This window comes from Haliotis rufescens, unplaced genomic scaffold, assembly GCF_023055435.1.
Source record: "Haliotis rufescens isolate VD_foot unplaced genomic scaffold, xgHalRufe1.0.p SCAF_66, whole genome shotgun sequence".
In the NCBI taxonomy this organism is placed as follows: Eukaryota; Metazoa; Mollusca; class Gastropoda; order Lepetellida; family Haliotidae; genus Haliotis; species Haliotis rufescens.
The window spans coordinates 511,378-536,931 of record NW_025964357.1 but is presented as its reverse complement, the minus strand read 5'-3'; the positions used below and the strand labels follow the sequence as shown (position 1 = coordinate 536,931).

At 38.2% G+C, this 25,554-nt stretch overlaps 1 protein-coding gene across 1 annotated transcript in view; it reads left to right on the top strand.

The window, feature by feature from the left end:
- Positions 1-20,893, top strand: part of LOC124118963 — a 92,830-nt gene extending 71,937 nt beyond the window's left edge. Inside the window, exons 5-6 of the mRNA XM_046481303.2 lie at positions 16,133-16,642; positions 18,372-20,893. Of these exons, the coding sequence (XP_046337259.1) occupies positions 16,133-16,642; positions 18,372-20,059 (2,198 nt within the window). The 3' untranslated portion in view covers positions 20,060-20,893. The remainder of the gene's footprint in view (positions 1-16,132; positions 16,643-18,371) is intronic.
- Positions 20,894-25,554: the final 4,661 nt, after the last annotated feature.

The following is a 25,554-nucleotide window of genomic DNA, read 5'->3' as shown; positions in this document are numbered from 1 at the left end:
TAATGTGACAAACATAACTTTCATGGGGGGTGAAGAGGGACCACACCCCATGGACACAGAACAGCTTCAACTATACCAGTTGTGAACAGAAGCTCTTAAATTTTAAAATTATAATTGGTATTGCAGTACTTAACTAAGATTCAAAGGCAATGAGTAACCAGAAACGAGCAACTTGAGTGATGTGTTTGAATTTTCTGATTGATCATTCATCCTAAATATATTTGACTTAAATAAACACTATGACAGTCACTTGACTTGTATTTGAATTATGATTATAACCATTAAAACAGCCAATCATGTATTTCCTGGCACCCCTAAAATATGTAATGGCACACTTAATTTGGCATAATTGTGCCCATTGGCAAACTTGGATTAAATTTAATTTCGATCTCTGTCATGTATATCTTGAGCCACTAATCAGCCACTATGTCTACAAGTTATATTACTTCATGTTGCCTTTTCTTATATACTTTTTTTCTGAGGAGACTGTTTTATTCTGTTATTTCTGATGGGAATTGATGAATATATTGTACATTTCTTTTTTTGGGTATTTAATTATTTATGTCTTTGCTGACATATATAGGATTTCTAATTTATTAGAGAAAATTTATTAAAGAAAATTCAAAGTAAATAATAAAGATCATGTCATCTCTTCCAAGCAAGGGACCTAGTTTTCCGAGATCTTGACTAAAGCTCAATGTATTGATCTGTATCAATTGAAAGAAAGTCTTTGAAAGGTATACACTTACAAAAGTCTTCATATAGTTTTGGTTAGTGAGGATGCATTCACATCATCATTGCAAACCGGTTATCAAGTTGCCTTGTGAGGAAGTCTCCGAATAATCTTTGCAAAGTTCTTTTGAAGATTTCCACAAGCAAAGAAGACTGCACAGTATCTTTTCAATTTTGTTTGTTTGTAAAGAAGTCTCCGAAAAGTCCTCACAAATGTTTTTGTGGGGTTTTCGCTAGCGAGGATGCACTCAATACATCTTTGCAAACCTTCAGCTACTTTATGGCCCTTCTGAGGAAGTCTCTGAATAGTCTTTGCAAAGTTGTTTTGAAGGTCTTCGCTAGCGAAGACGTATCCGAGACATCTTAAGAGATCTCCTAAGACATCCCCTGCTAGTGGAGATGCACTAGAAACGTCTTCAGTAGGTTAATGCCTTTGTGGGGAAGTATTTGATTATTCCCCAGAATAGTCTTCGATGGGTCTCCGCAAAGTCTCGGCTAGCCGAGACCATAAAAATTGGCTAAAATCCCACAAAAGATGCATCGGGGCGGTCTCGGGGCAGTCTCGGATACATCTTTTCTGGTTTTTTTTTTTTGTAAGGGATGTCTTCCATGGCCGCCATATTGACTCCTACTTCCGTCCCAATGTTATCTTCAAACTTTTGACAGGACTTCTTTATGAAGCTCTGGCACTGGAAACTTATCAGGTAAAGCACTTGAACAACCTCTGTTGTATCTTGCTTTGGTTGCTGAACTAGTTCTCTTGCTCTTATGTCAAATGTCATGTGTTTTCCTGATAGCCCATGCCGCCCTGGTGATTCCAGAACACCAAACCGTTTGACTGTAGCTCAACGAACAACGGAGCTACAAGCTTGTAACTCTGAAACTACTTGTCCGATTTCGGCCAACTGTCGTGTGTATGTGTAGAGTGTGATTGGCTGTTACCATGCCTAATTGTAGTCACTTAGCATACAAGATGACGGAGAGAGAAATGATGCATAATTCATGTATAACAACATTGTCAATAGAGTTAAGCAAACAAAGAATGGCGCATGCATGCTTATTGGCCTCACAGCGTGTCAGCGTGCCTGAGTCCCATGCAGCTGGGTCAGTCGAGTGCATAGTGGAACGTGATCCACATGCACGGTAATGGTATAGCAAGACAGCGGTAGTGCCATAGCGGTAGCGGGTTCATCCGAGAGCCGCTTTTGGGTGCTTCAGTCAAAACATGACCTACATTCCGCCCGAGAACACCTCCTTCATAAATCCATCTCAGACTGTGGGATTTACTGTAGGTTTGTGATTGAAAGTTTGATATAGCTGAACTCTCTCATTAATTTACTATCTTTTAACGTACTAGACATAATTTTGTTACCACAACTTCAAGTAATACCAGAACGGTTATATGTTGTTCACTTTATGTTTCGACGGTAGCTATTTCTATAGTCTGTTTCTATATGGATTTTCTTCAAGCTGTATGCCAGCGGAAAGCATGCAGTTTCACGCACTTGCACGTATGGAAGATACATCCAGTTTTGTGTAAAACGCATAACAGAACCAGACACCTTGTAATATGATGTATGGGGAGCATTAATTTTTTCAGCTGGATCTATATCAACATCATATTTTTTGTTAGTTAATGGTGCACGTGAAAGCTCATATCTGCATTGGCGCGATTCACAATACACAAAGGATGTTTATTGACCTCGCAGGTGTAAGCTTGAGGATAGGTCAGTCGATTGCATATTGGAACGAAGCCACGGTAATGGGAATAGCGAGATAGCGGTAGCGCTGTCGCGCACTAATTATACGGTATTGTATTACCACAACTAAAGGTAATAACAGACTGGTAATCCGTTCACTTGATGTTTTGACGGTAGAAGTGACATTTTAACATGGTGTGAGAGTGCTCCAGATTTCTATAGTCTGTTTCTGTATGGATTCTCTTCACGCTGTATGTAGTAAACTCTGCCAGTGGAAAGTGCACAGTTTCGTGTACTTGCATGATAGATCCATCCAGTTGCTCCCTGCCTAAAAGGCAAGAGCCCTATTGTAATCATTGTACAACATGTTTTTTTCTATAAAATGCTTTGGGTTTTCTTGGAACAGTTTTCCTCACTATCAAATTACCTTTTTATAATGCGAACCTGTTCATTATTGAGAATTTTTCTGAAAACATCCCTGATATAATGCCAACTTTAGGAAGTGTTATTTACCAACATCATTATCCTTTAGAAACCAGTCCCTTTCTTAACTTACTAAAGAAACTTTAATCACAAAAGCTTGGAAGACTGGGGTTTTCTTTGCTGATTGGTTGAATTGCTTCAACAAGAAGATGACAAGAGGTAACCGACATGTGTTGTTACTGTTAGATGTCCCAAGCCATCTCATCCCTGAGCACGTGTCAAATGTCAACATCCATTTCCTGCATATTACAATAACAAGTCACCAACACCTCTGCATGCTGGTATCATCCATCCTAAACAGATACAGAGCCAAAATGGCCTTTTTTTTTTTGTCAAAACGGACCGGTGAAATATCCTATTGATAACCCAGATCATATTATAGTTGTACACAGGAGTGCACATATCCTTCCGCATATCGGTATGCACTTACAACAACAGTAGAAAATGCCTTAATGGTAATAGATTAGTTCAATGGTTTTTATCACTCTGTATAACCAAAGTGCGATTTTGTAAAAGGACATCTATGAATGGAGAGCAGGATCCACTGCTACAAATTCTAATAGGGAGCCCGCATTGTTGCTTTCGTTTCTCAGTTGTGACAGTATGCAGCGGACTTGCATCACGTAAATACGTAATTACGCTATTTAAACAATGAAGTTCCAATGTTTTTTATAGGTCTCTCACGGTTACTCAAGTCTGGATATTCCGGAAGCCATTGTTTCGATTGTTGTTATTGCATTACACGCGGCCGGTTTGAAGTTCGAAGACATCTCACATGTTGTCTTACCAATCACAACAAGTGGAGATGAGTATTAAATGAAACAATGCGGCTTATGTTTGTTGTTGCTGTGATTTGATTTTATGTGAGTTTAATGCCAGATCTGTGTACGATATGTTTTTTCACAACCGGAGCAAAAGGCAGAATGGTTTCGATCACATTCAGCCGGATACAATGAACGTAATTGTTTGACAAATACACACACGTGTACATCGGCTTGGAATTAAATTTCATCAGTTTATTTGTAACTTTATTTGCTTTAACGCGCTTTAACATGCTTTTAGGGGAAAATTCTTCATGCATTTTTGGGAGCCATGGTTTACCCCGCGGTGCATCCGGAGTAGCGGTACATCGAGGAGCGTTAAGTCGAGGGACCACTGTATATCTATTTATTATTATTATCTATTATTCCGTCGATTTTTGTACCAGAGCTAGCAAAATAACCCTTGCTCGATTTTGTTCAAATTTTGTATATGTATGAAGACCGTTGAGTACTAGATTCCGGCAAAATTCCAAGGCCGTAGGCCTAAAGGCCAAGGGCAGATAACTGAAAAACAAGAATTATTTTTAGATGTATTTCGCCCTATTGCTCCGCAACCGCTTATCCAATTACTTTTTAAACCTTGCATGTATCTGCTGCTTGAGCTGCTTGACATTTTTTGTTCTTTGACTTTGGTCATTGGTCACATGGTTTGGCAGCCATATTGGATTCAAGGTTTTCACAGTGTCTTTTGGGTACCTGTACCAAACAAGTCCGAGTCCACTGCATGAAATGCTTTCAAACTTTCTGATAACTGTCTCCACACATAACACATCAAACCTTAATAGCCGATTTTGGATATCTTTTTTAGTTGCGGCAATATTGGATTTTAATTTTGAAAACAACACTTGGTGGTAATATTTTATATATTAATTATATTGCCAAAATTAATGTAAAAAATATTGAATGAAACTTTAAATTAATAAAATAGATTACAAACATAAGTCCAGATATGTTATGAAGACTTTTAGAATCAGACATGTGCATGAACATGTGTGCTGCAATATTGTAAAGCACATGGTATTGACAAATGAGGATCAGAGTTGCCTTCCTTCTCAGTTCCATGTGAAACATGATCGCTATTTTGGTGTTGAAAGTCATTTGTAATCATCGACTCTTTCAAAATTATGTACGGATGTTGCCTTTAATGTACAGAATAGAAAGTTTGTTTTTCCTGCTGTAAAAAATATTTTGCTCAATCTCATTAAAATCAGAACTTAGTTTTTGCTACCGCTAAACAAAGATCTGAGGACATCCCATTACGGGTCTCATCAGAGTGACCTTTCGCGAATTTTGACCAACCAATGAAATAACTGACAAGAAATTGACATTAGCCAATCAGAAGGCAGCTTTCTCGAGCCTTACGCCTCAAACTGGCGACTACGCTTCGAAACATATTTTGACGTATTCTCGATTAAAAAACATTCTGGAATGGCTTATAGATGGCCTAGATAGTATGGATATATGTAGTCATAAAACCCGTAACTGTTGTTCTGAATACCCCATGTAAAATATTTCGTGGTTGCATGATTAGAAAACACATTCCGACTGTCACTTTCAAGATCTGGTAAGCGACGCTCTGATTGGTTGGATGAAAGGTCGTTCTGACGTGATCTGTAATGGGATGTCCTCAGATCTTTGTTTGGCGGTAGCGAGAACTAAGGTCTGATTTTAATGAGATTGTATTTTGCTGTGTGTGAATGTCGTAGTTGGGCTCAACATGTTTTATTTTTGGGGATATTGCCTGATATTAAAATTTGACATTGATTTGACCTTTGCACTTCAACCATACTGAAAGCTGAAACTTTTTATGGCCATTTTTCAGCCATGTTCTTTCAAAATGTGAATGATTCAAAAGGCTTTTGAAAGCATAGTCTGAAATGGAAATCGCCAGTTTGAAACAAGTGGGACAAAGCTCAAGAAAGCTGCTTTCTTAGTGGCAACATTTATACCTCCTGTTAGTCATTTCATTGGTCGGTCAAAGTTTGTGAAAGGTCTTTCTGATGCGACTTGTAATGGGATGTCCTCAGCGGTAGCGAGAACTTGTATCTGAGATTGAGGTAAACAAAGCATGTAATTTCTTTTTATCCTGTTTTGTCTAATTAAAGCATTAACTGTTTATTGTAAAGCAAGCTAATCTCTGCAGCTGTTAAATATGCAAATACTTCTCTCATATCAAACCACAGGTTGTGTACTCACAGGCAGATTACCACATAGTAATCACTCATCACTGTGTTGGATTAATGAGACTGAGTAATTTGTTGCAGATTGGGTGTGTCGAAGTCGGAGTGCGAGGCTGTCGGATTAATGGGTCTAAATAGCACTGATTGGTTACCAACAGTAGTGTCAGATAAACCGATTGACAGTTTAATGAGTGTTGGATTAACTGTATGTAGTTCAGTAGTGGGGGTCAATACATATGTTCCATTTGTCACTATTTTTCAGATTTTGACCTTTGTTTCCCCTTTGCACTTTGACCATGCTTCTAAACTCTCAAAATGATTTCCTGTTGCTGTAAATATCATTTCCTCAGAAACCACTGAATCAATGAAGCTGAAACTTCATTTGTATTTTTCCCCACTAATGATGTCAACTGAAATTGTTCGAGAGTTCCGAATACAATTTCCATGGCAGCCATATCAAACAAATGTTTTATGGCAATTACTCAACAATTTTTGTTCAAAATGTAATGAAATTTGGTACATGTGTAGTTTGTAGTGGGGTTCAACATTTTCGGTTGTTTGCACTGTAGTAAATTTGGACTTTTTTTTAGCATGTTTTTAAATTTTCTCAAAATTCATATTTGCCTCTGTAAACTTCTCTGAAGGCACATGGGTACAATGTGTGAAACCCATTCCTAGTGTCCCCAACGTGATGTTGCAGGAATATTGCTAAAAGTGGCGTAGAACCATACTCACTGATCACTCTTCTCTGAAATTACCAGAGTGAAGGAGATGAATTTTGGCATGAATGTTTCTCCTTTTGATGATATAATTTATTCAATTCATTAGATTTTAATGTTAGTTACTATTACTTTTGTAGAAAAATAAACGATTTCAATAGTGACAGCAACTTTTGGTGAGTGGCTGTCTTTGCTTTTTAAACTGTTTTTTGACTGACTACATATCCAAGTGAGCTATAGGGGTATGACTCTATGTTTTAACCAATTCCCAACACTAGTATTTAGTTCATTATCTCATGGTATAAATGAATCAGCAAATGTTTTGTAGGTTGAGAGATGTTTATAGATGGGAAGGATGAAGTGGGTCTGTGTGTTTGTGTTTGCTGTACATTCAATAACAGGGCTATATTTAGCTATTTAGAACATGCTTCACAAGTGCAACCTTTTGATAAAAAATGCAACCTAATATTTATGTCTACATCAAATCAAATTTTTGTCTTGCTAACCCTTATTTGCCCACATAACATCAATCTTGGAACACATTCAGCACCTCTAAGCTAAATTTACCATACTACATAGGTCATATGACACAGTCTTCAGAGATTTGAGATTTTGCTTATTTAGACTAGTTATGCATCTATGTTTCAACTTTGATAAATTTATGGGACTAGAGTGCAACCTGGCTTTGTCAGTTGCAACTATCTTTTCATGTATATCAAGTACCTTAAATTGATCTCTGAATAGCAAATGTAGCTGTTTATAAGCACAGGGCTATGAGATGTCAACCAAATATTGCTTGGGGATATGCCATTACATCATGGACTCCACATGTGCCTCGATTAATGTCTCATCAGGTCTGCTACAGTTCTTATGCCAAGATACAAGTCCTTGTGTCTAGTGGGGAAGTTAAACAGAGTTATCTGAGGGGAAAGATGATAAATTGATAATGAGTAAATAAATTTATTTACCCAGCTTGCTCCTTTGTCTATTGGACAATATAACTACATCACTAAAACTGCTAAAATTTGTTTGCTAATGCTGAAAAACAGACAAGCATATGCTTTCTAGCATATTGTATGAGTTTTGATGAAGTTGTTTTATCAAAGAGATGTTATTTAAATAGCTGTGATCACACTCTCTCTTTCCCTGTGTTCAGTACTTTATGACGAGTGTCGATCAATCCACATCACAATCAAGCCAGTTTGTTTGATCTCTCGTCAATTGAAACGGACATTTTCAAAGCTTCAAATTTTGTTGGGATTCTTTCAGTCAAGTGCAGAAAGGATTATTCAGAATCTCTTTGATTTTGCCCTGGAGTTCACTTTTCTTATCACTTGAAATAATGCTATTTTCCTGAAGTTTATAAGATACACTGAACGTTTTCCATCATGCTTCAACATGTTGATGGTTGTGAGTTGTAAAAATTGGTAAAAGTGCCAGCTTGGGACACTTGCAAACAATGTCTGCCTTTGGAAAGAAAATATTCCCGTCACACAATGTCTAACCTTTTGGGAAATTCAGGTCTGAAAAGATTGTGATAAAAAATATGCCTTTGATGCAAACGTTTTTCCTCAGAGACATCCGATCAGAAATGGCATATTCTGATAATTTTACAACAAAAATATTGAATCTATTTGAAGTAGGCAAATTGTGTTTGAAGATATTTGTCTTAACCATAAAAAACCTAATTAACATCCTGATTAGAATTTCCTTCCTTCCTTCCCATAGATATTAACCCCAAATGCTTTTTGATTCTTTGAAGAAGAAGATGTCAAACTTGGTGATGAAAGAGTTTTCTGCAATTCTTGACAGAAATATCAAATTTGAAGTTTTTTAATATCGCTATTTCAACCCATGAAATATTTTCTTCAATTCAGCCTGTAAAAATATGTTTGTCAAAACTACAAGTCTTTTTATTGGATTGTTTACATCTGTATTCTTGGTACAGACAGTTTGTGTTTTTATCTTGAGTTTTGCTATTTTAGCAATGTTACATATAGGGATGTAACAATAACCTCTGTTGCGATATGATAGATCTCTGAATGATCAGCTCACTAGACTGTCATGAATGACATTTGGTTAACAGTGACATTTCAAGAACATTTGGCTCAGAAGGCTAATTATGATGTAGCCTTGACTATATATGTCTATATTCACTCACCTTCCTAGAAAGATGCTAATTCCATTTTTATCTCCATTGTATTGAAGATGTTTACTTTCAGCCATCTTGAAGGTGCTGGGCAACAATGTCGTTCATAATTACTGTTCTCAATATGTATGACTTAATCTGTGTCAGATAACGAACACTTAGTCTTTAAAAATATATAATTTTGATGGAAACAAATAGCTCCATTTAAATTGAAAAGAAGCCCCATTGAGAGATAGTTTCAAAACCTGAATCTGAGGAATATCTAAACTTGCTTCTTTTAGGGCTTTTGCATAACACAAAGGGCTGGGTGGAAGAGAAAATACTATGGTTGAGGGACTGTGAGACAGACTAACGTTTTCTATATGTAAGCCTTGGGCCACTGAGAAAAATGAAAAGGAAGTATCACCATTAGCCTAGCTAGATGATGGCTAGCTGCTACATGCCTCCAACACAACCACTACTACTACCGGTATTTGGTGACCTGTCAGTGGGGTGTCACAAAGTGCTTCCTTTTGTATGTACCTACCTGCATACAGTAAAATTGTCTATGCATGTATACTGCAAGATATCGACTCAATGTTGTCACTTTTGAGCAAGAAGCATACAGCGATCCCTTTGATTATTGGGATATGCAGACAATCATTATCAGTGTAACAAACATACACTACTCAACATTTAGTAAGTTGTTTGGTCCTCAGCAAATGTTGAGTGGTATGTGCAACCTATGTGCACACCACACCATACATGATAGCATGCTTGAAAACACAGCACCCAGCTATTTTCAATGGAAAGGAATAGTAGCCCGACAAGAACATAGTAGATTTTATTATACATCAACCTAAAAGGGCAGGGGTATATAGTTATACCAAGGAATTCTGTCTGTTTGTCCGCCGTTCCGAGGACATTTTTGTGTGTGGCCTATAACTTCAAAACTACTGTTTAGACTCTTTTCAAACTTGGTGAACTCTTTCTATACCAATAGGAGAGGTGCAGGGCGAAGTTTGAAGCTTCAAACCATGGCTTGTCAAACTGTTTTCAGGGGTTGAAAAATACCATTGCCCGACGCCCGTGCCAAGTAAGGTTTAGATGTCGGGCGTGTAATATACGTTTTCTAGCATGCCCGTGGACAAGTAGAGCACACAAAATGAACTGGGTCAAGTTTCACGCGAATGTAATCATGTGATCATGTTACGGTATTTGATTGGCTAATATTTTGTTAGTGTCCCAGACTGACAATGTAATTTGCATACAGCTACGCCAGTCAACCAATGGGATTAATACATTTCGATGTCAGGCAGGTCAACAACGAGAACCAGGCTTGTTTCATTGTTAAATCGTAGTAACACTTCCATATTTGGCACATGCTTCTTGGAAATGGAATTTCTTGGAAATTGTAACGCGAGGTTGAAACATTTTCCGACTTTAGATGCTTCGTTAGGCCTAGCTTTGATGAAATATTATTTTGTCAAACTACAACAAATGTGACTTCTAACGAGTGAAAGTACGGCATTTATTTAATATGTGTTTCTTTTCGTTGTCAACTAAAGTTCATTTCAAGGCGTCAATAGCGATAACCTGACCGTGGTTGCTGTAAATAATGGCAAGTTGTGCGATCTATCAACCCCTTTACGCACGATTTCGGCAAAATTGATCTAAACTGTATTGAATGAAATTTTAAATAAAATTAATAAAATATGCTACAAACATATGTCAAGGTACAAACATGTGTTTTTTTTATAACCAGATAGTGTAATAATAGGATTTAATTGCGGAATTTGTTGATTGGTATTTCCGGTGTTGCATGCAGGTGGTAATGTTTTTGCGATGGGGAAATGACATCGTGTCAGTGACTTGAGTTTACTAAAAGTGTATATAAGTTTTGGGAACCATGTGTTACCGCACACCATAACCGAGTTAGCGCTATATTGAAGAGTGCAATAGCGAGGGATCACTGTAAGTAAATCTGCAGTCTTTTGTTTCAAATGAGTAAGCTAGTAAAGGACAGAGTAGCCTCCCTTTGCCTCATTAGCACCCAGAGGGTTATCTGCTATAACAATTTATGTTGCCAGTACCGCACATGGCCGATCATGTCTCAGCAGTCTATTTTAAGTTTCTTTGGCGGTGGGGACGAACTTAAAAGGAAGGCAGAGGGAAATTCTGAAAGTTGTATATCGGCCAAGAATAAGAAGTATGATGAATGTAAACGAAAACGAACATTCATCGCTGGGTGGAAAGACCAGTTACCTTGGGTTGCGTATGATGACACAGCGAAAGTCATGAAGTGATCCATTTGTTCCAAGTACCCAAACATACATGCTTGCAATCGTAAGAGAACTTTTATTGATGGATGTTCAAATTTCAGAATTGAGTATTTGAAAAGTCACGATACATCAGATGCACATTTGGAGGGTATGTCATATGAGAGAGACGCTCAACGTCGAAGTACAGCAAGTACCAGCGGCAGCTGCGATGTGACCACGCCTTTGTCTGGGCACACATGTAGCACTGACAATGTGAGTCCTATTGTGAAAGCCTTACAAAACAGTGACAAACAGACAATGCAGAAGTTGGAAAAATTATTCATTACTGCATTCCATGTTGCTTACCGGGGGAAACCGCTCAGTGATTTTGAGTTTAATTTGGACCTACTTGACTGTGTTGGTGTTGACATTGGGAGCAAGTATAGGAACATTGCAGGTGCACGCAAGTTTATCAAAGCCATTGCATGTTCTCTCCAGAAGGGATTTATTCCCGAACTGAAGAAAGCGAGATTTGTGACAATTTTAAGTGATGGAAGCACAGACAGTGCCATCTTGGAACAAGAAACTGTCTTTATGAGATATGTAAGCCATGGTCAACCAGTATCCTTCCATGCAGGAACAGTACCTCTCGAACAATGTCATGCTGATGGTGTGCTTGATGGAATTAGAAAAGCTGTTGAATCAGTTGACATTTGTTTTGATGATCTGTTGAGTACTACAGAAGCAAGTGGTCCTAGTTTAGTATCCGTGAATTTTGATGGTGCTGCAGTCATGCTTGGCAGCAAAGGTGGTGTAGCAGCAAAAATATGCAAACAAGCAAAACATGTTGTACCAGTGCATTGCGTAGCACATAAGGTTGAACTGGCCGTATTGGATGCTGTCAAACATCTTCCTAGTCTGTCAAATTTTGAAGATGTCTTGAAACAAGTTTTCAAGTTCTACCATTATAGTCCAAAAATGAGAAGGGAACTCAAGTCCGTGTCTGACATATTCAATACTGATCTTGCCAATCTGTCTGATGTGAAACAGGTGAGATGGCTTGCGAGCAAAATCCGAGCTGTTAGAGCACTGAAGATAAGCTTTCACTCAATACTCAATCACTTTGAAAGTGGGGCCGCTGGTAGATCAGATCAAAGTGCCAAGTGTCAGGGATGGCTGAGGAAAATGAAGACAGTTTCATTTGTGAAAACTATGTGCATCCTTCTTGATATCCTTCCTATCCTCACAGAGGTATCTCTTGTCTTCCAGAAGGAAGACCTTCTCATTATTGAAGTCCCTTCAGCAATTGAAGGTCTTGTCATGAAGCTCCTAAACTGTGAAATTGATCCTGTTGGAGCAGGGGAGAGTATGGAATACTTTTCAAAAATGTACAACCATGAGAAATCCTCTTTTGATGGTGTGAAGCTAAATGGTGTGTGCCCCCCTGTCATCTTTAAAGATGATACATTCCTCATATCACTTGTTGATGGCATCATCACCTACTTAGATAAGAGATTTTCATGCTTCAAACAGAAGCCTCTCAAGCATTTCTCTGTGTTTGACTTCACAGAATGGCCAACTCAAAGAGAGCCCCTGTCTGTGTATGGTAGCACCGACCTGTCTGAGCTGATGGAACATTTCTCTGCACTGTTCTCAGGAGAGGAAAGAAAACAAATGTCCAAAGAATTTATTGACCTAAAAGGGCACCTGAAAGGCTGCACCAGACCAGTTCTTGAGACATACCAGCGGCTGCTTGAAAATACACCTGACAAGTTCTTACATATCTGTAAACTTGTTGAACTCATGCTTGTGGTTAGTCCAGGAACGTCTATTTGTGAGAGAATGTTTTCAAGCATGAACCTAGTTAAAACTCACCACAGAACAGCTCTAAACCAAAAGACACTTTGTCATACACTGACAATTATGACACATGGTTCAAAGAAACTTTCAGATTTGATCCAAGACCTGCCATTATGGAATGGCTTCACAACACACCAGGATCAAGGCATATCTTGTCTTTAGCGAAAGAGGCTAAACCTGAGCCTGTACCAATGCTTGGTCCATGCAGCAGCAAATGTGTTGATTAGACTGTCACTCACTGTGTACATGAGATGTAGAGTAAACATGGTAAATAAATGAGACAAAAGGGTAAGTTTTAATCTTTTATTACAGAAATCCACGGAGGATAGGTGTATCTCTTATTCTCAGTTCTGCAGCAGTAACATTTTACTGAATTTATTAGCTTTATTTTTAAAATAGGGCAAGTGAGAATGTTGGTCATACTTGCCCTTGGTCAAGTAACATTTTTAATAATTTTTCAACCCCTGGTTTTACATGTAAAATATATCTGGCAATTTACCAAAGTGCAACGCTTATGGATATTATTACTTTAAATGTTGTCAAAGCTTGTCATCTTGAATGTAGCGATGTCTCTAACCTATTCTCCACTTCCTAACACCTCACTATATAAATACATATAAATTTGGCCACCTATATCAAAATTGAGTTAAGGATTGACTGTGTATTTTTTCCGGTTCATTGAGGTATGAATCGAAAAACCGATGTGCAAACTGTATGAATCCGCGTAGTGGGATTAAAACAATGTTCATTAGACCTGTCAATTAATGCAAGAGGCGAAAATAACTGCAACAGTCAGACTGTAACGAACCGGAAGAAATATGTCCGAGAGAAGGCAGCTGTTTCAAGTAACATGGTCATTTACTGCGTGATTGAAACATTACTTCCCTGATTACAGTAAAACACAGTTGGAGAAATGCTAGTTAGAAATGAAACCCGAAGACATGAAAGTTGAACCGAGGCGAGCGGGGGAAAAAACAGGCGAGCGAGCCTGCACGTTTGCTGTTTCATTCATTCTCAGCCTTCGGTTTCAAAGGGTAGTTTGGACAATGAATATGCATGAAAGTCGCTAAATGTCCTGTGCATGACGATACACATGAGCAGAAAGGGAATTCCCTCGACTGTAATATTGGAATTCCCCAACATTCCACAGTAATAAAAGTATATCTAGTACCTTTCCTGACACATCTAACATAGTTGTAAAAGTACAAGGCAATTTATACCAATTGTTCAACCAATTATGTACATATCTGTAATTACGATTGTAACTAATATTTATTGAGAAATAAAACAGCATTAAATAAAACATGTGGTTTCTTGGTAAATATCCTGTATTTGGAACAAACACTTTGTATATAGCTAGCTATATACAATGTTTATTCCTAATACAGGATGTTTACCATCCCCAAACACACAAGCAGGATGACTTCTTTATATTACTCCTGGTTAAACAATAGCTTCAGATACCATTTCTTCCAATCATTCATCAAAACCATTGAATTATATCATTGGGTATTTTTTTACATCTGGGTATGAATGTGTGTACATAAGACATATATCACATGTTATATTGGGATGTTAAGTGGTCAAGTATAATGTTGGCACTCAGCAGTTATACTTAAGCCTTCTCTGCTTGATGAACAATTGTAAATTTACAATTTTGGGGACGAAGCTGAAAGCATTGGGACCAGTGAAATTTTTCAACTTTAATGGTCCATGACCAGGGAATTTATGCTAGTTTTTTCAACTCCTGCATCATAATTTGCATTCAACCTCATTATTGTAAACAATATTGCAAAAATACATAGAGGATATTTCATGTGTCTCACGAAATATCATGTTTCTCTCATCTTGTGACTGGGGAAAAGGAGATATTCCATGAGACACATGGAATATCCTATTTATTATATACATTTTGTGTAGTTAAATTAAATCATTTCATTACAAATGTAAAACCTTGAAACATAAATTCTCCCTACCCATCACACAGGGATGGTTCACTACCCCTTGTATTTGTGACTAAAAAAGTAGTTTTGTGTTTGCAAAATGTTAAAAAATATTAAGGGTCACGGAAATTTGGTATCATAAACATAGATGTGATTATATACAAAATCAACTTTAGCAAAAAATATTCTTGAAAACTACAAGATTACTGTTTGAAGCAAAGAAAAGTCACTGGTCAAGTAACAAAAATGGCGCTTTACGAAATAAAGAGTCTCGAGAGAATAACAAACGTCATGAAGCGATGTTAACTCCATATATGACCACCTGACATTATTTCGCCTTGTCAATACGGAACTAACATAAAAAGGAAGTCAACAGTTTGTGTAGGGGGCCATGCAGACACTTCCAATAAATGGAGACACAAGCTCCTCACAGCGATAGTCCGTCAGAAGAGCTCTCTATACTATCGCTGCCACCAGTCAAAGCTCCCCACTGTGAAAGGTGGCTGCAAACATGCTTGGAGTTGAACTTGCAACCGACTGATCGTTATGTTTCCAAACGAGTGATGACTGCAGTGAAGCCGAATACTCTTACCCCTGCTTAATTATTTTCTTTGTTTGTCAATTTGAATTTCTGTTTCATTACAACTATCATGTAATTAATATAGTAAGAATGTAAGGGGGAAGTTGGTTGATCTGACTGCAATCTCGAAACAATCTAATCAAACAAACAATAAGGTCATCTGGGAAATATGGTCAGTCGTAAACCTTTTAAAAAATAACTATGATGGCGTTCCAAAACATAAACAAAAATATAAATGTTACTACATTTGGGGTTAGAGGGTAAATTTCAAGATTCTTGTATTGGCCCCGCCCACACTGGTTGCAGCGTTGTTACAGAGTGTAAGGAAGGTGTCGCACACTGGGAAGGAGACATATTTAGGGGAGGTAACTCTTGTATGACAATAGTTCCGTCACAGTGTTATGTTCACTGCAATGAAAAGATCAATTTTCTCAACTTCGGAAAATTCAAGTCTTACACACTTAGGTATATCATAAATATTTATATCCTTTTTCCTGGAATCTTTTGCACTATTTTTGATTCACCTCACTATAAGTGTTTGTCACCATAATAATAAGGTTGAAGCCATATAATTTTGTGAGCTACAGATTCTTGTTGGTCTGTTTTTGTGAAAAATATATCTAATAATCACAATTTCAGGAAGGTTAAAATGCTTTTTCTTCAGAACTAAAATAATAGGTGAAACTTTGTGTATCTTGTTGCTTAATTTGTGTCGCTTGTTTCAGGGACTGGGTATTTTGTCGTGACACCAGAAACATATCGACTCACATCTGATGATCAAAATGTAACTTTCAATACTTCATGGCTGCCATACCACCCCATGTACATACCAGTGTTCCCACAAATTCAGAATATACCCACGCAGCTTCAACATCTGCACCACCTACAGCACATACAACATCAACAGCAGCAGCAGCTCCACATGCGGGCCCCAATGAGATCCATCTCATGCCAGGCTGACATGAATGGCAAGGTGCAAGCCCATCACAATACTGCTGATGTGGGCAAAGACAGCAGTGAGAACAAAAAGGCAAATAAGCAGCGACCTCGCAGTCAGAGCATGCGGGGCCTTAAGACTAGGGAAAAGGAAAAGGAACGGAACAAGGCTACAGTCAATGAGAATGATGATGCACTGAAGCGTACCATGTCCGTTAGGTACAAGACCGACAAGGTCAAAGCCATCAACAAGGACATAAACCTGAAGACCAGCAACATTAATCAAGACAAAGAAAAAGGTAACTGCTCGCTTCAACATTTGTTTCATGAAACAATTGTAAGCCTGAAATTGTGAATGGCTGCATTTCTTAAATTTCTAGTTCACCCATTGACAACTTTTGCTGACCCTTTCACTAAACCATTGGCTGACCCATACACAGCAATAAAAAAATCCATGTTTTTATTGGCGGACTCTTACACATGTTTAAGTTATTAATTAACTTACTTTTACACATTAAGCATGTGTTTTACCATGTGATGTCATTAAATGGAGATTGTTATGTATGTTAATACACACATATATTAAGGTAGCTAGGCATAGGACCTCCTGGATTAAAACTGTGATGTCATTCAGGTTTCTCCTGTTATCTGGAGGCTTGTATTTCTCCACACTGAGGCAATCACACCAGAAGTGGGTGGTGCTATGTACTGATTTCTTAGGCCTTCTGGGGGGCACGGGTGGCCCAGTCGTCTAAGGCGCTGTGACTCGCTGTGCAGAGTTGCCTCCCTTTGGCACACCAGCAACCTATGATTGTGGGTTCGAATCCCAGTTTGCCCCGATTATGTTTCTAGGTTTGTCAGCACCATACCCGTGCTCGTGGGTTTCACCGAAGTGGTAAACGTCTGAGGCCTGCATCACTTCGGCCTTTCCTCCCACATTAGGCTGACACACCGCAATATAACTGTAATACTATTAAAAGCGGAGTAAAACCCAATTCACTCACTCACTCTTAGGCCTTCTTGAAATGGCAGTGAAATATATGCTTCTGTTTTCGTCCAATACAAGCCAACATTTTTCTACTCTAATATATTAATTATGCTAGTATTGGAACAAAAGATAAAATGAGTTAAGAGTTTCACTTCTTATGATACATTTCTGAATGTCTGTTTACATGAATTTGACTGCAGATATGTTTATCAGAGAAATATGAATGTGGAATATGACCATATTCGACGTAATAAGCTCCCCGCTCTAATAAGTGCCCACGGCGATATTTGTTAATATATTGGCTATTGAACAATCCCAATTAGTACCCCTTCCGATTGATCAATGTACATAAGACTTATCTATTTGTGTATGATATGCACTCGTGTGTTATATGCATCCTTAATTATGGGCAATTCAATTTTTGAAAAATGTATCTGTTGTATATAAACATTTCAGACTGTCAGCATAAACCACGAAATTTATGTCGTTTTCTGTTTTTTTTAACCAAAATATTATTCTAATAAGAGCCCCCTATTTCTAATTTTGAGAGCGCCCTGGGCGCTTATTACGTCGAATACGGTAAGTTGATTATTTTATTGTCAGCATAGACCACACAATGCAATGTCAATCGAAAAAGGGTTTCACAAAAAATGTCTTTCTACCAAAGTGTTGAGAGGTATGGTTTTTATACAAACTTGCTTGTTAAACACGTCCTCTCCCCTTAAACTGTTATATCATTGAAGAAAGTTGAGCTTGTTTTCAATAACAACACTTAGTAAAGGCTTTTGGTATGTTTTCTTTGCAAAAATTGATATCTCACTAACTGTTGAATATCAATCATTAGATATTGCTGGTTTAGGATTTTGTTCCTTTTACTGATTCAAAGCAGAGAGTTTATTTTGGCCCAGTTTAGTCTTGTAAGCCATGTTGAATGCATTGGTATATTTCAGTCCCTGTTAAGAATATTCCATGAAACAGAGGCAGTGATTCTGATAAATTGATGTATCGTGACCTTATCTGAATCTCATCTTGTGTTTCAGGAGAGAAGGAGAAGATTTCTCTTTTCTCTAAAATATTTGGCCGGAATAAGAAGAAGAATGTAGCAAGTCCTCCGCCAGCTGTTGTGAAGGATGTAGAGTATGCAACATTCTCTGCACAGTTCCCTCCCCCTGAGTGGCATTGGTATCAGCAACAAGTGGAGAAACAGAGACGCACAGAAGCGTGGGTTAGTCAGCAGATAGCAAAGTCGTGTACCCTGCAATACCTCCAAAACATGGCGCCACCTGACAGCTCACTGAATACTGTTCACTACACTGAGGCCAGGCTAGCTGTAGCAAATCATGGCAGTCAGGCCATCTCCAGGCCACAGAGCAAACAGCAAGAAAACAATAACATCTGCGATAGAAAAGTGCATGGACGACGCCATGGAACAAAGTCAAAAAAAGATAAGACAAATGTGAATGAACAAAATCTGAGAGAGAATGAAGCAGTGTTGTTTGTTCATGAAGAGACCATGCCGACAGTATCTCTGTCCCCTGTACCAGCAGTGGATGATGAAATTTATCAGTCTGTCATTGGCAGTAAGTCTGCTGGACCAAGACATTCAACTCCACGAGTTTATGATACTATTCCCTTACATCGAGATGTTGGGGGCTACCGTGAGCATACTCTTAATAATCAAGATGATTTAGATCAGTTTTCTTGCCATCCTCATCATCAAAGACGTTCTCATCGCCCAAGAAGGAAGGGGGATCACAACAGTGGAAGCTATTATGATAATCAACATCAAAGTGACATAAGTTTTGAGTATAAAGGAAGAATGCCTATAAAAAATTCTCTGTGTGTCCAGTCCCGAGACAGTGGTGTCAACTGTGTTGGGCTGTCCACCAACAGTAAAAACAATGATCATCAAGGTGTTCACATTGCTACTGTTCAGACACCAGATCCAGTAATGGTGAGAAATAAGTTGGATAATTTGGAGGAAGAAGCCCAGACCACAGAGCAAGAGTTTGTGCATCTCAATAATACCATGATATCAGAGTACCAAGCAGAGCTCGGCCAACCTTCTCTATACAACAACTGTTATGATAGTTCTATGAATGAGGACAATGGTGGTATGCGAATAGTATGTGAAGCTGAAATCAATCACAAACTGATACCTGAAATTGTTCTTGAATCAGAGCCTCACCGAGTGATGAGTTGTCAAGATGTTGCTGAGCTTGCTAGTAATGGTGGCAGTCGGGATGCTCTCAACAGTGAGAAGAGCTATGACACAGTAGTAGCTGTCAAGAAGTGTGAGGATACCTCTCTAAGTAATGACAAGAAGAACTCAGAAATTTTCAGTGGTGATGTGTGTGAGCTTAGTCTTGTGGATAGTGGATTTAGTTCTCCAAGAAATGTTAACACTGGTGCATTGGAGCCTTCAAAACAGTCTAACAATATATTGGAAGGGTGCTCTGACATTAAGAATCACAAACAGTTCATGAAGACACAACCTCAGGTCCCTCATAATTCTCCAAAGGAAAAGTGTCCGATGAATGTAGAACACCGTCACAAACACTCCACTCACATGCTCAACAATCAGAGACACTCAAGAGGTTACAAGTATGACACAGGAGATAGTGTACCAAATAGAGTCTCCAAAGATCTCCATGTATTTCAGCAGCAGCAACTTAGTTCCAAAAGGTTTGGCCTGAATGGAGAGTTTGAAGTGGTTGGAGTTGTGTGAGGCTTGAACTATAAGTCATTCCTCTATTCACTTATACACCTTCATCACTTGAAGGGTATGCAAAATATCACATTTACAGAGCAGAGAGCATTTTTTAAATCACCTGTACTGTTTAACAAGACTTTGATGTCTTATCATTTATCAGTATTGTGGTTAATAAAGTCAATTTCACAGCCATAGCCAGCACCACATTGGATACTTAATCTAGTTTGCTGTTAACAGGCTTACAGTGTCCATTGATTTTTTGCACTTTTGTAGGTGATCTGTGATCTAGACTGATAGAATTGATGATTGTAGAATTTATAATTATAGAATTGCGATTAATGTGCGAGTCATTTATGAGGTCCCTGTCAACTAGAACTACCTGTGTTTTACTTTTGATCACATCCATCATTCATAATTCTTTTCTCAATCACAGGCTAAAAAGTCTTGATATGCCAGCTATATACCAGTAATTGTTTCTGATATATGATGGAGTAAATTCATAGTCCTTTATGGCCACTGTAATTGGATGTGTATGGTCAAAGTTGACAGAGGTCAGTCAGGGCACATTAACATGGACATTAATGTAGGAGTAAACAAATCATTCTTCCATTATTGAAGATAAACTAAAAATAACTTTGTTAACACCTGTCATGTGATTGAAGTGGCAATGTCACTGTCCAAGTATTTCATTCATTAAAGCAAAGAGTATTGTCATTATATGGTAACACCCAGCATGCTGTAGCATAATGATTAGCTTAGATTAATTGTCAACTTCACCAATCAGGAAAGAAGTATCAACATGCACATTATCTTACAGACTTGAGTTTTAACACTAGGAATTTGACAAAACTAAAATACATGGTTATTGGGTTTGAGTCTAAATGTTACTTAAATCTTGTTTACATCCATCTGTGGTTAAGATCACCAGAATTCACAGTGCAATAACTTTCTCAGTTGCAGTGATCAGTCATAATAGACACCTTTAGCCATACTTATCATGTGTCAGTGATATATCAATTAGAAATTCTGGCTGTACATGGCATGGTGTAAAGACTTTCATTTGTAACACTACAAAGTTGTTAAATTGAAACACTTCTGGCATGTGTTTACTAACACTGAAGGTTACTGATGATTAAATGAACACCAAACAATGATAACTATTGTTTGATTTTGGCATTTTCATTCATCTTGAAATATATAATCTTTTGATTCATGTTTTTATCTGGAAAGGGTTTGGTTCACTTAATTACAGTAGGTAATTGTTTTGCCTGAAATGCAAGCAACTTTCCATCTCTCTGTATTTATTTAGCGATTTTAGCTTTTTGAGGAGTTTTGAATCAATGATGGTACCAAGATATTCATACTTGTCTCTAACTTCTATCACCTCGTTATCAATAACAACTGGATTAAAACATGAGTAATCTTTTCTAAAATCTATGATCATTTCTTTTGTTTTCTTGACATTTAAAAGCAGATAATTATACTAACACCAAGATATATACCATACATGACCGTAGATAAGCCGAGGTATTAACTTTTTCCTTGAAATCAGTATCAAAATGTTATGCACGGAAGATAAGCTGGACCCCCAACCTAAAACTACGTCTCATCATGATCTTTTATCGGAAATAGAATATCAACAAATCTGTAATGAATTACTCAAGTTAATCCAGTCGTTACACCATCAGTAAAAAAAGTGTTTAATTGTATATCTAGACTCTATGTTTGTAATCTATGTTATCTATTTTATTCATTTTTATTAAACTCTCAATAATATTTGCATTATTTTCGGTGTCCCTCCAATACTATCCCTGCATATAAAACTATGCCTAGCATAACGAGAAATACAATCTAGTGATGTTTAATCGCACATTTTTTTACTTATCCTGCATTACTCCTTAATGCATTCACTGCTTACCTTATGACAAAAGAGGAACAGGGCAACGGTCATGGGAGAAGAAATTAAGTTGTTGTTCTGAAGTCCTACTTTTACTGACCACCGCCGCTGTCCTGTGACCTTGATGACACCTAAGGTCATCTTCTTCACATCACTGCTTGTCAGCGGAGCTCTCCTTTTGGATTAATTTAGACCCTCAGTTTTCGTCTACAAAAAAAATCGTCCAAAGATCCATATCCACGTTGTTTGGCATGCATGCAGATGTGCTGCCAAACTCTAAATTCAATTTTTGTGTATATCTCTCTACAACAAGTTTTACTATATATAAGCAGGTTACTCACAAACATTTTGCAGCAATCCCGTCATGAGACGAGAAGAACATCACAATCGCTGAATAGTGAAGGACATGGTTAGGTCTTTACCACGCAGCCGTTATCATCTGTTGGTAATATGATGGCCGGGAACTGTGACTGCAGAAGTGCACACTCCACCGAAAACAACAATACCAGAGGATTTTGTGAGTATCGTAACTGCTCCTAATTTTCAGACGCCTGAGACATCCAGTTTCAGTTTGCAAGGGCCCCCCTCGAACCCCTCTATGCATCCTCATTTTATGACCTCACCAATGAAACAATGTTTTCTCTTGGCATAAGCCATGGCGGCATGGGTAAGCGAACTACATGCCATCGACATCACCCTGGTCCGCTTTGAGCATGGAACACACAGAGCAGTACATCTAGGGTTCTGCTGGGATTTTATTGCAAAAATCAACTACCAGGCCAACCCCATTGTTCCTTCACCATCCAACCAATATTGACAATTGTGGGAGCCATAGATGAGGGTGAACTTCTCCTGGGCTCGGTGCGAGCACTTCGTGTTTCCATACACCGCTCCAAGACTAGGCTTGGTTCAAGGAAGCGGTTACTTATACCCGTGTCTCCTACGTCCACGACCGAAGTTAGCCGCAACACCATATCCCTATGGTTACTCGCAGTCATCCTTCAGGCTTACGAGATCGCCAAATTGAATCCGCCGAGAGCGAATTACCCTCACGAGTTCAGGGTGTTAGCCTTTACCATGGCTTTATACAGCAAGTATTCTATCAATCATGGAAGGATGTTTTTGGAGGTCCGACAAAGTTTTCGTTAGTCACTGTCTTCGCGATGTGGCTCTCGAGGACGTCGAAGGCGTGCAAAGTTTTGGCCCTCTGGTTTTAGCCCAGCAGGTTACCAACCCTCGACGCACATAATGAACTCGTCCTATACAGAGTCGGCCTACTTCCATGGCCGAGTCACTCAGTTTCCACCAGTGGAATCTGGTTTGTCAATGCCGGCTCTATGACGTAGTAATTAAAGAATTAGCTGATTAGCTATTGTTTCTTTATTACTAATTGTGTATAGGGAATTTCTCTTTAATTCCTATGTTCAATCGTTTTGATATTTGAAGAACCCTACCGTAATGGCGTTTTTCTGAACTTTTCCGCGTCACGGTTTATCAACCAACTGGTGTCGTATTTCAGGATGTGAATTATTGAGGTTTCTGTATTTCTGAAGGTTTACTCACTCCAAACCATCCGATACAGATGCAGTAAGGACTAATGCAGGATAAGTATAACATTTAGTAAAATCTAAATATGTTTTACATTTGTATACTTATCCTGCATTACCACATTTAAGGACCCACCCATCGCAGACTTGCCTCCCCACTTTGGCTACAGAAACCTCAAACATATGTTTTTTAATCTCAGGCGGCAGGCAGTGATGTGAAGAAGGTGACCTTACATGTCATCAAGGTCACATGACAGGCAGCGGTCCTTATAAAAGTGGGACTTGAAATAACATCTTTATTTCTTCTTCTTGTCATGGTAAGGTAAGCAGTGAATGCAATAAGGAGTAATGCAGGATAAGTATACAAAAGTAAAAAATATTTAGATTTTACTAAATTCGACAAGACTACATTTTGTCTATGTGTCTATCCTTTTGTAGATTGCATGGGGAACATTTAGTAAAATCTAAATATGTTTTACATTTGTATACTTAACCTGCATTACTATGTTTAAGGCCCATCCATCGCAGAGCTGCCTCCCCACTTTGGGCTCAGAAACCTCAAAAGTATGTTTTTCTAAGAGCTCAGGCGACAGGCAGTAATGTGAAGAAGGTGACCTGAGTTGTCATCAAGGTCACAGGACAGCTGACCCGTGAAGATCCGGGTTCGAATAGGTCTTCAGCAACCCATGCTTGCCGTAAAAGGCGACTATGTTTGTCATAAGAGGCCACTAATGGGATTGGGTAGTCAGACTGGCTGACTTGGTTGATGCATGTCATTGATCCCAATTGCATGGATGATGCTCATGATATCAGTCACTGGATGTCTGGTCCACAATAGATTATTTACAGACCGCCGTCATATAGCTGGAATATTGCTGAGTGTGGCATTAAACAACAAACAAAACAAACACAGGACAGAGGTGATTGTCAGTAAAAGTGGGACTTTATTTCTTCACCCAGGTCCATCGCTGTTGCGCTGTCCTTCTTTTATCGTAAGGTAAGCAATGAATGCATTAAGGAGTAAAGCAGGATAAGTATACAAATGTAAAAAATATTTACATTTTACTAATTTCACATTTATTTGACAAAGTTTGTTATAGAGTTGTTCATTCACCTGAAGAGATACAATGTAGTTTTTTTACCAACAGAGAAAGAGTTTGATGAAAGTGTAACCCATACAGAAACTGACCTCTTTCTACAGAATCTTTTTTCTGGTCCTAAACATTCGGCTTATCTATGGTCATATACGGTAATTTGAACATTCATTTCTGTACTTTAGTTCTGATAAGACCTGCAATTGCAGCATCAGCTTCCAAATTTACAGTAAAACAATTAAAATAAGCTAATAAAGGGATTGGTGCACAAAAGAAGTAAAATGGGCAAGATGATACAGCCTTGAGGGGCCCCTGTAAATGTGAGAAGAAAGGAAGAGCGTTAACAGTGGTTAAACAATAAACTTTTTGATCCATTTGACAATATTTTAGTTAACACCCATGATATTAAGCTTTTGCTTAAGTTGAGTGAGGCTGTATGGTATTGAAAGTAGATGAAAAGCTTGAACAATATTCTTGCATACGATTTTAGCGTTATCTAGATGGCTGTACATTATATGCAGAAGAATCTGTGTTGCGTCCTTGAATCCTCTGTTGGGTCTATATGCAAATTTCAAAGGGCGAACTTTGAAAAATAACAATGCATTCAAGGCATTTCATAGCTATTGATATTGAAGCCACATGGCATACATTGTGTACAGTTGGGATTTGCTCTTTGGGAACAGGTACAAAGTTAGAACTTTTCATGATTGAGGTATGTGATGGAAATCTTATGAAACTTGAAAAGGTTTTTTAAATATGCTGCACAACTGCTCACTGCATTCTTTTAATACTATACCATATAACTTTTCCGGGCCGCATGTATGTTAATTGTGCCAAAAGATTAAAGGACGTCAGCATTAGATATGGCTAAGTTATCATCCTGCTGGACGGAGTGAAATACATATTCAACATTTGAGGAATAATCACAAGTTTCAGAACAAGCATAAAAAGAGATCAACTCGTTGGCGAAAG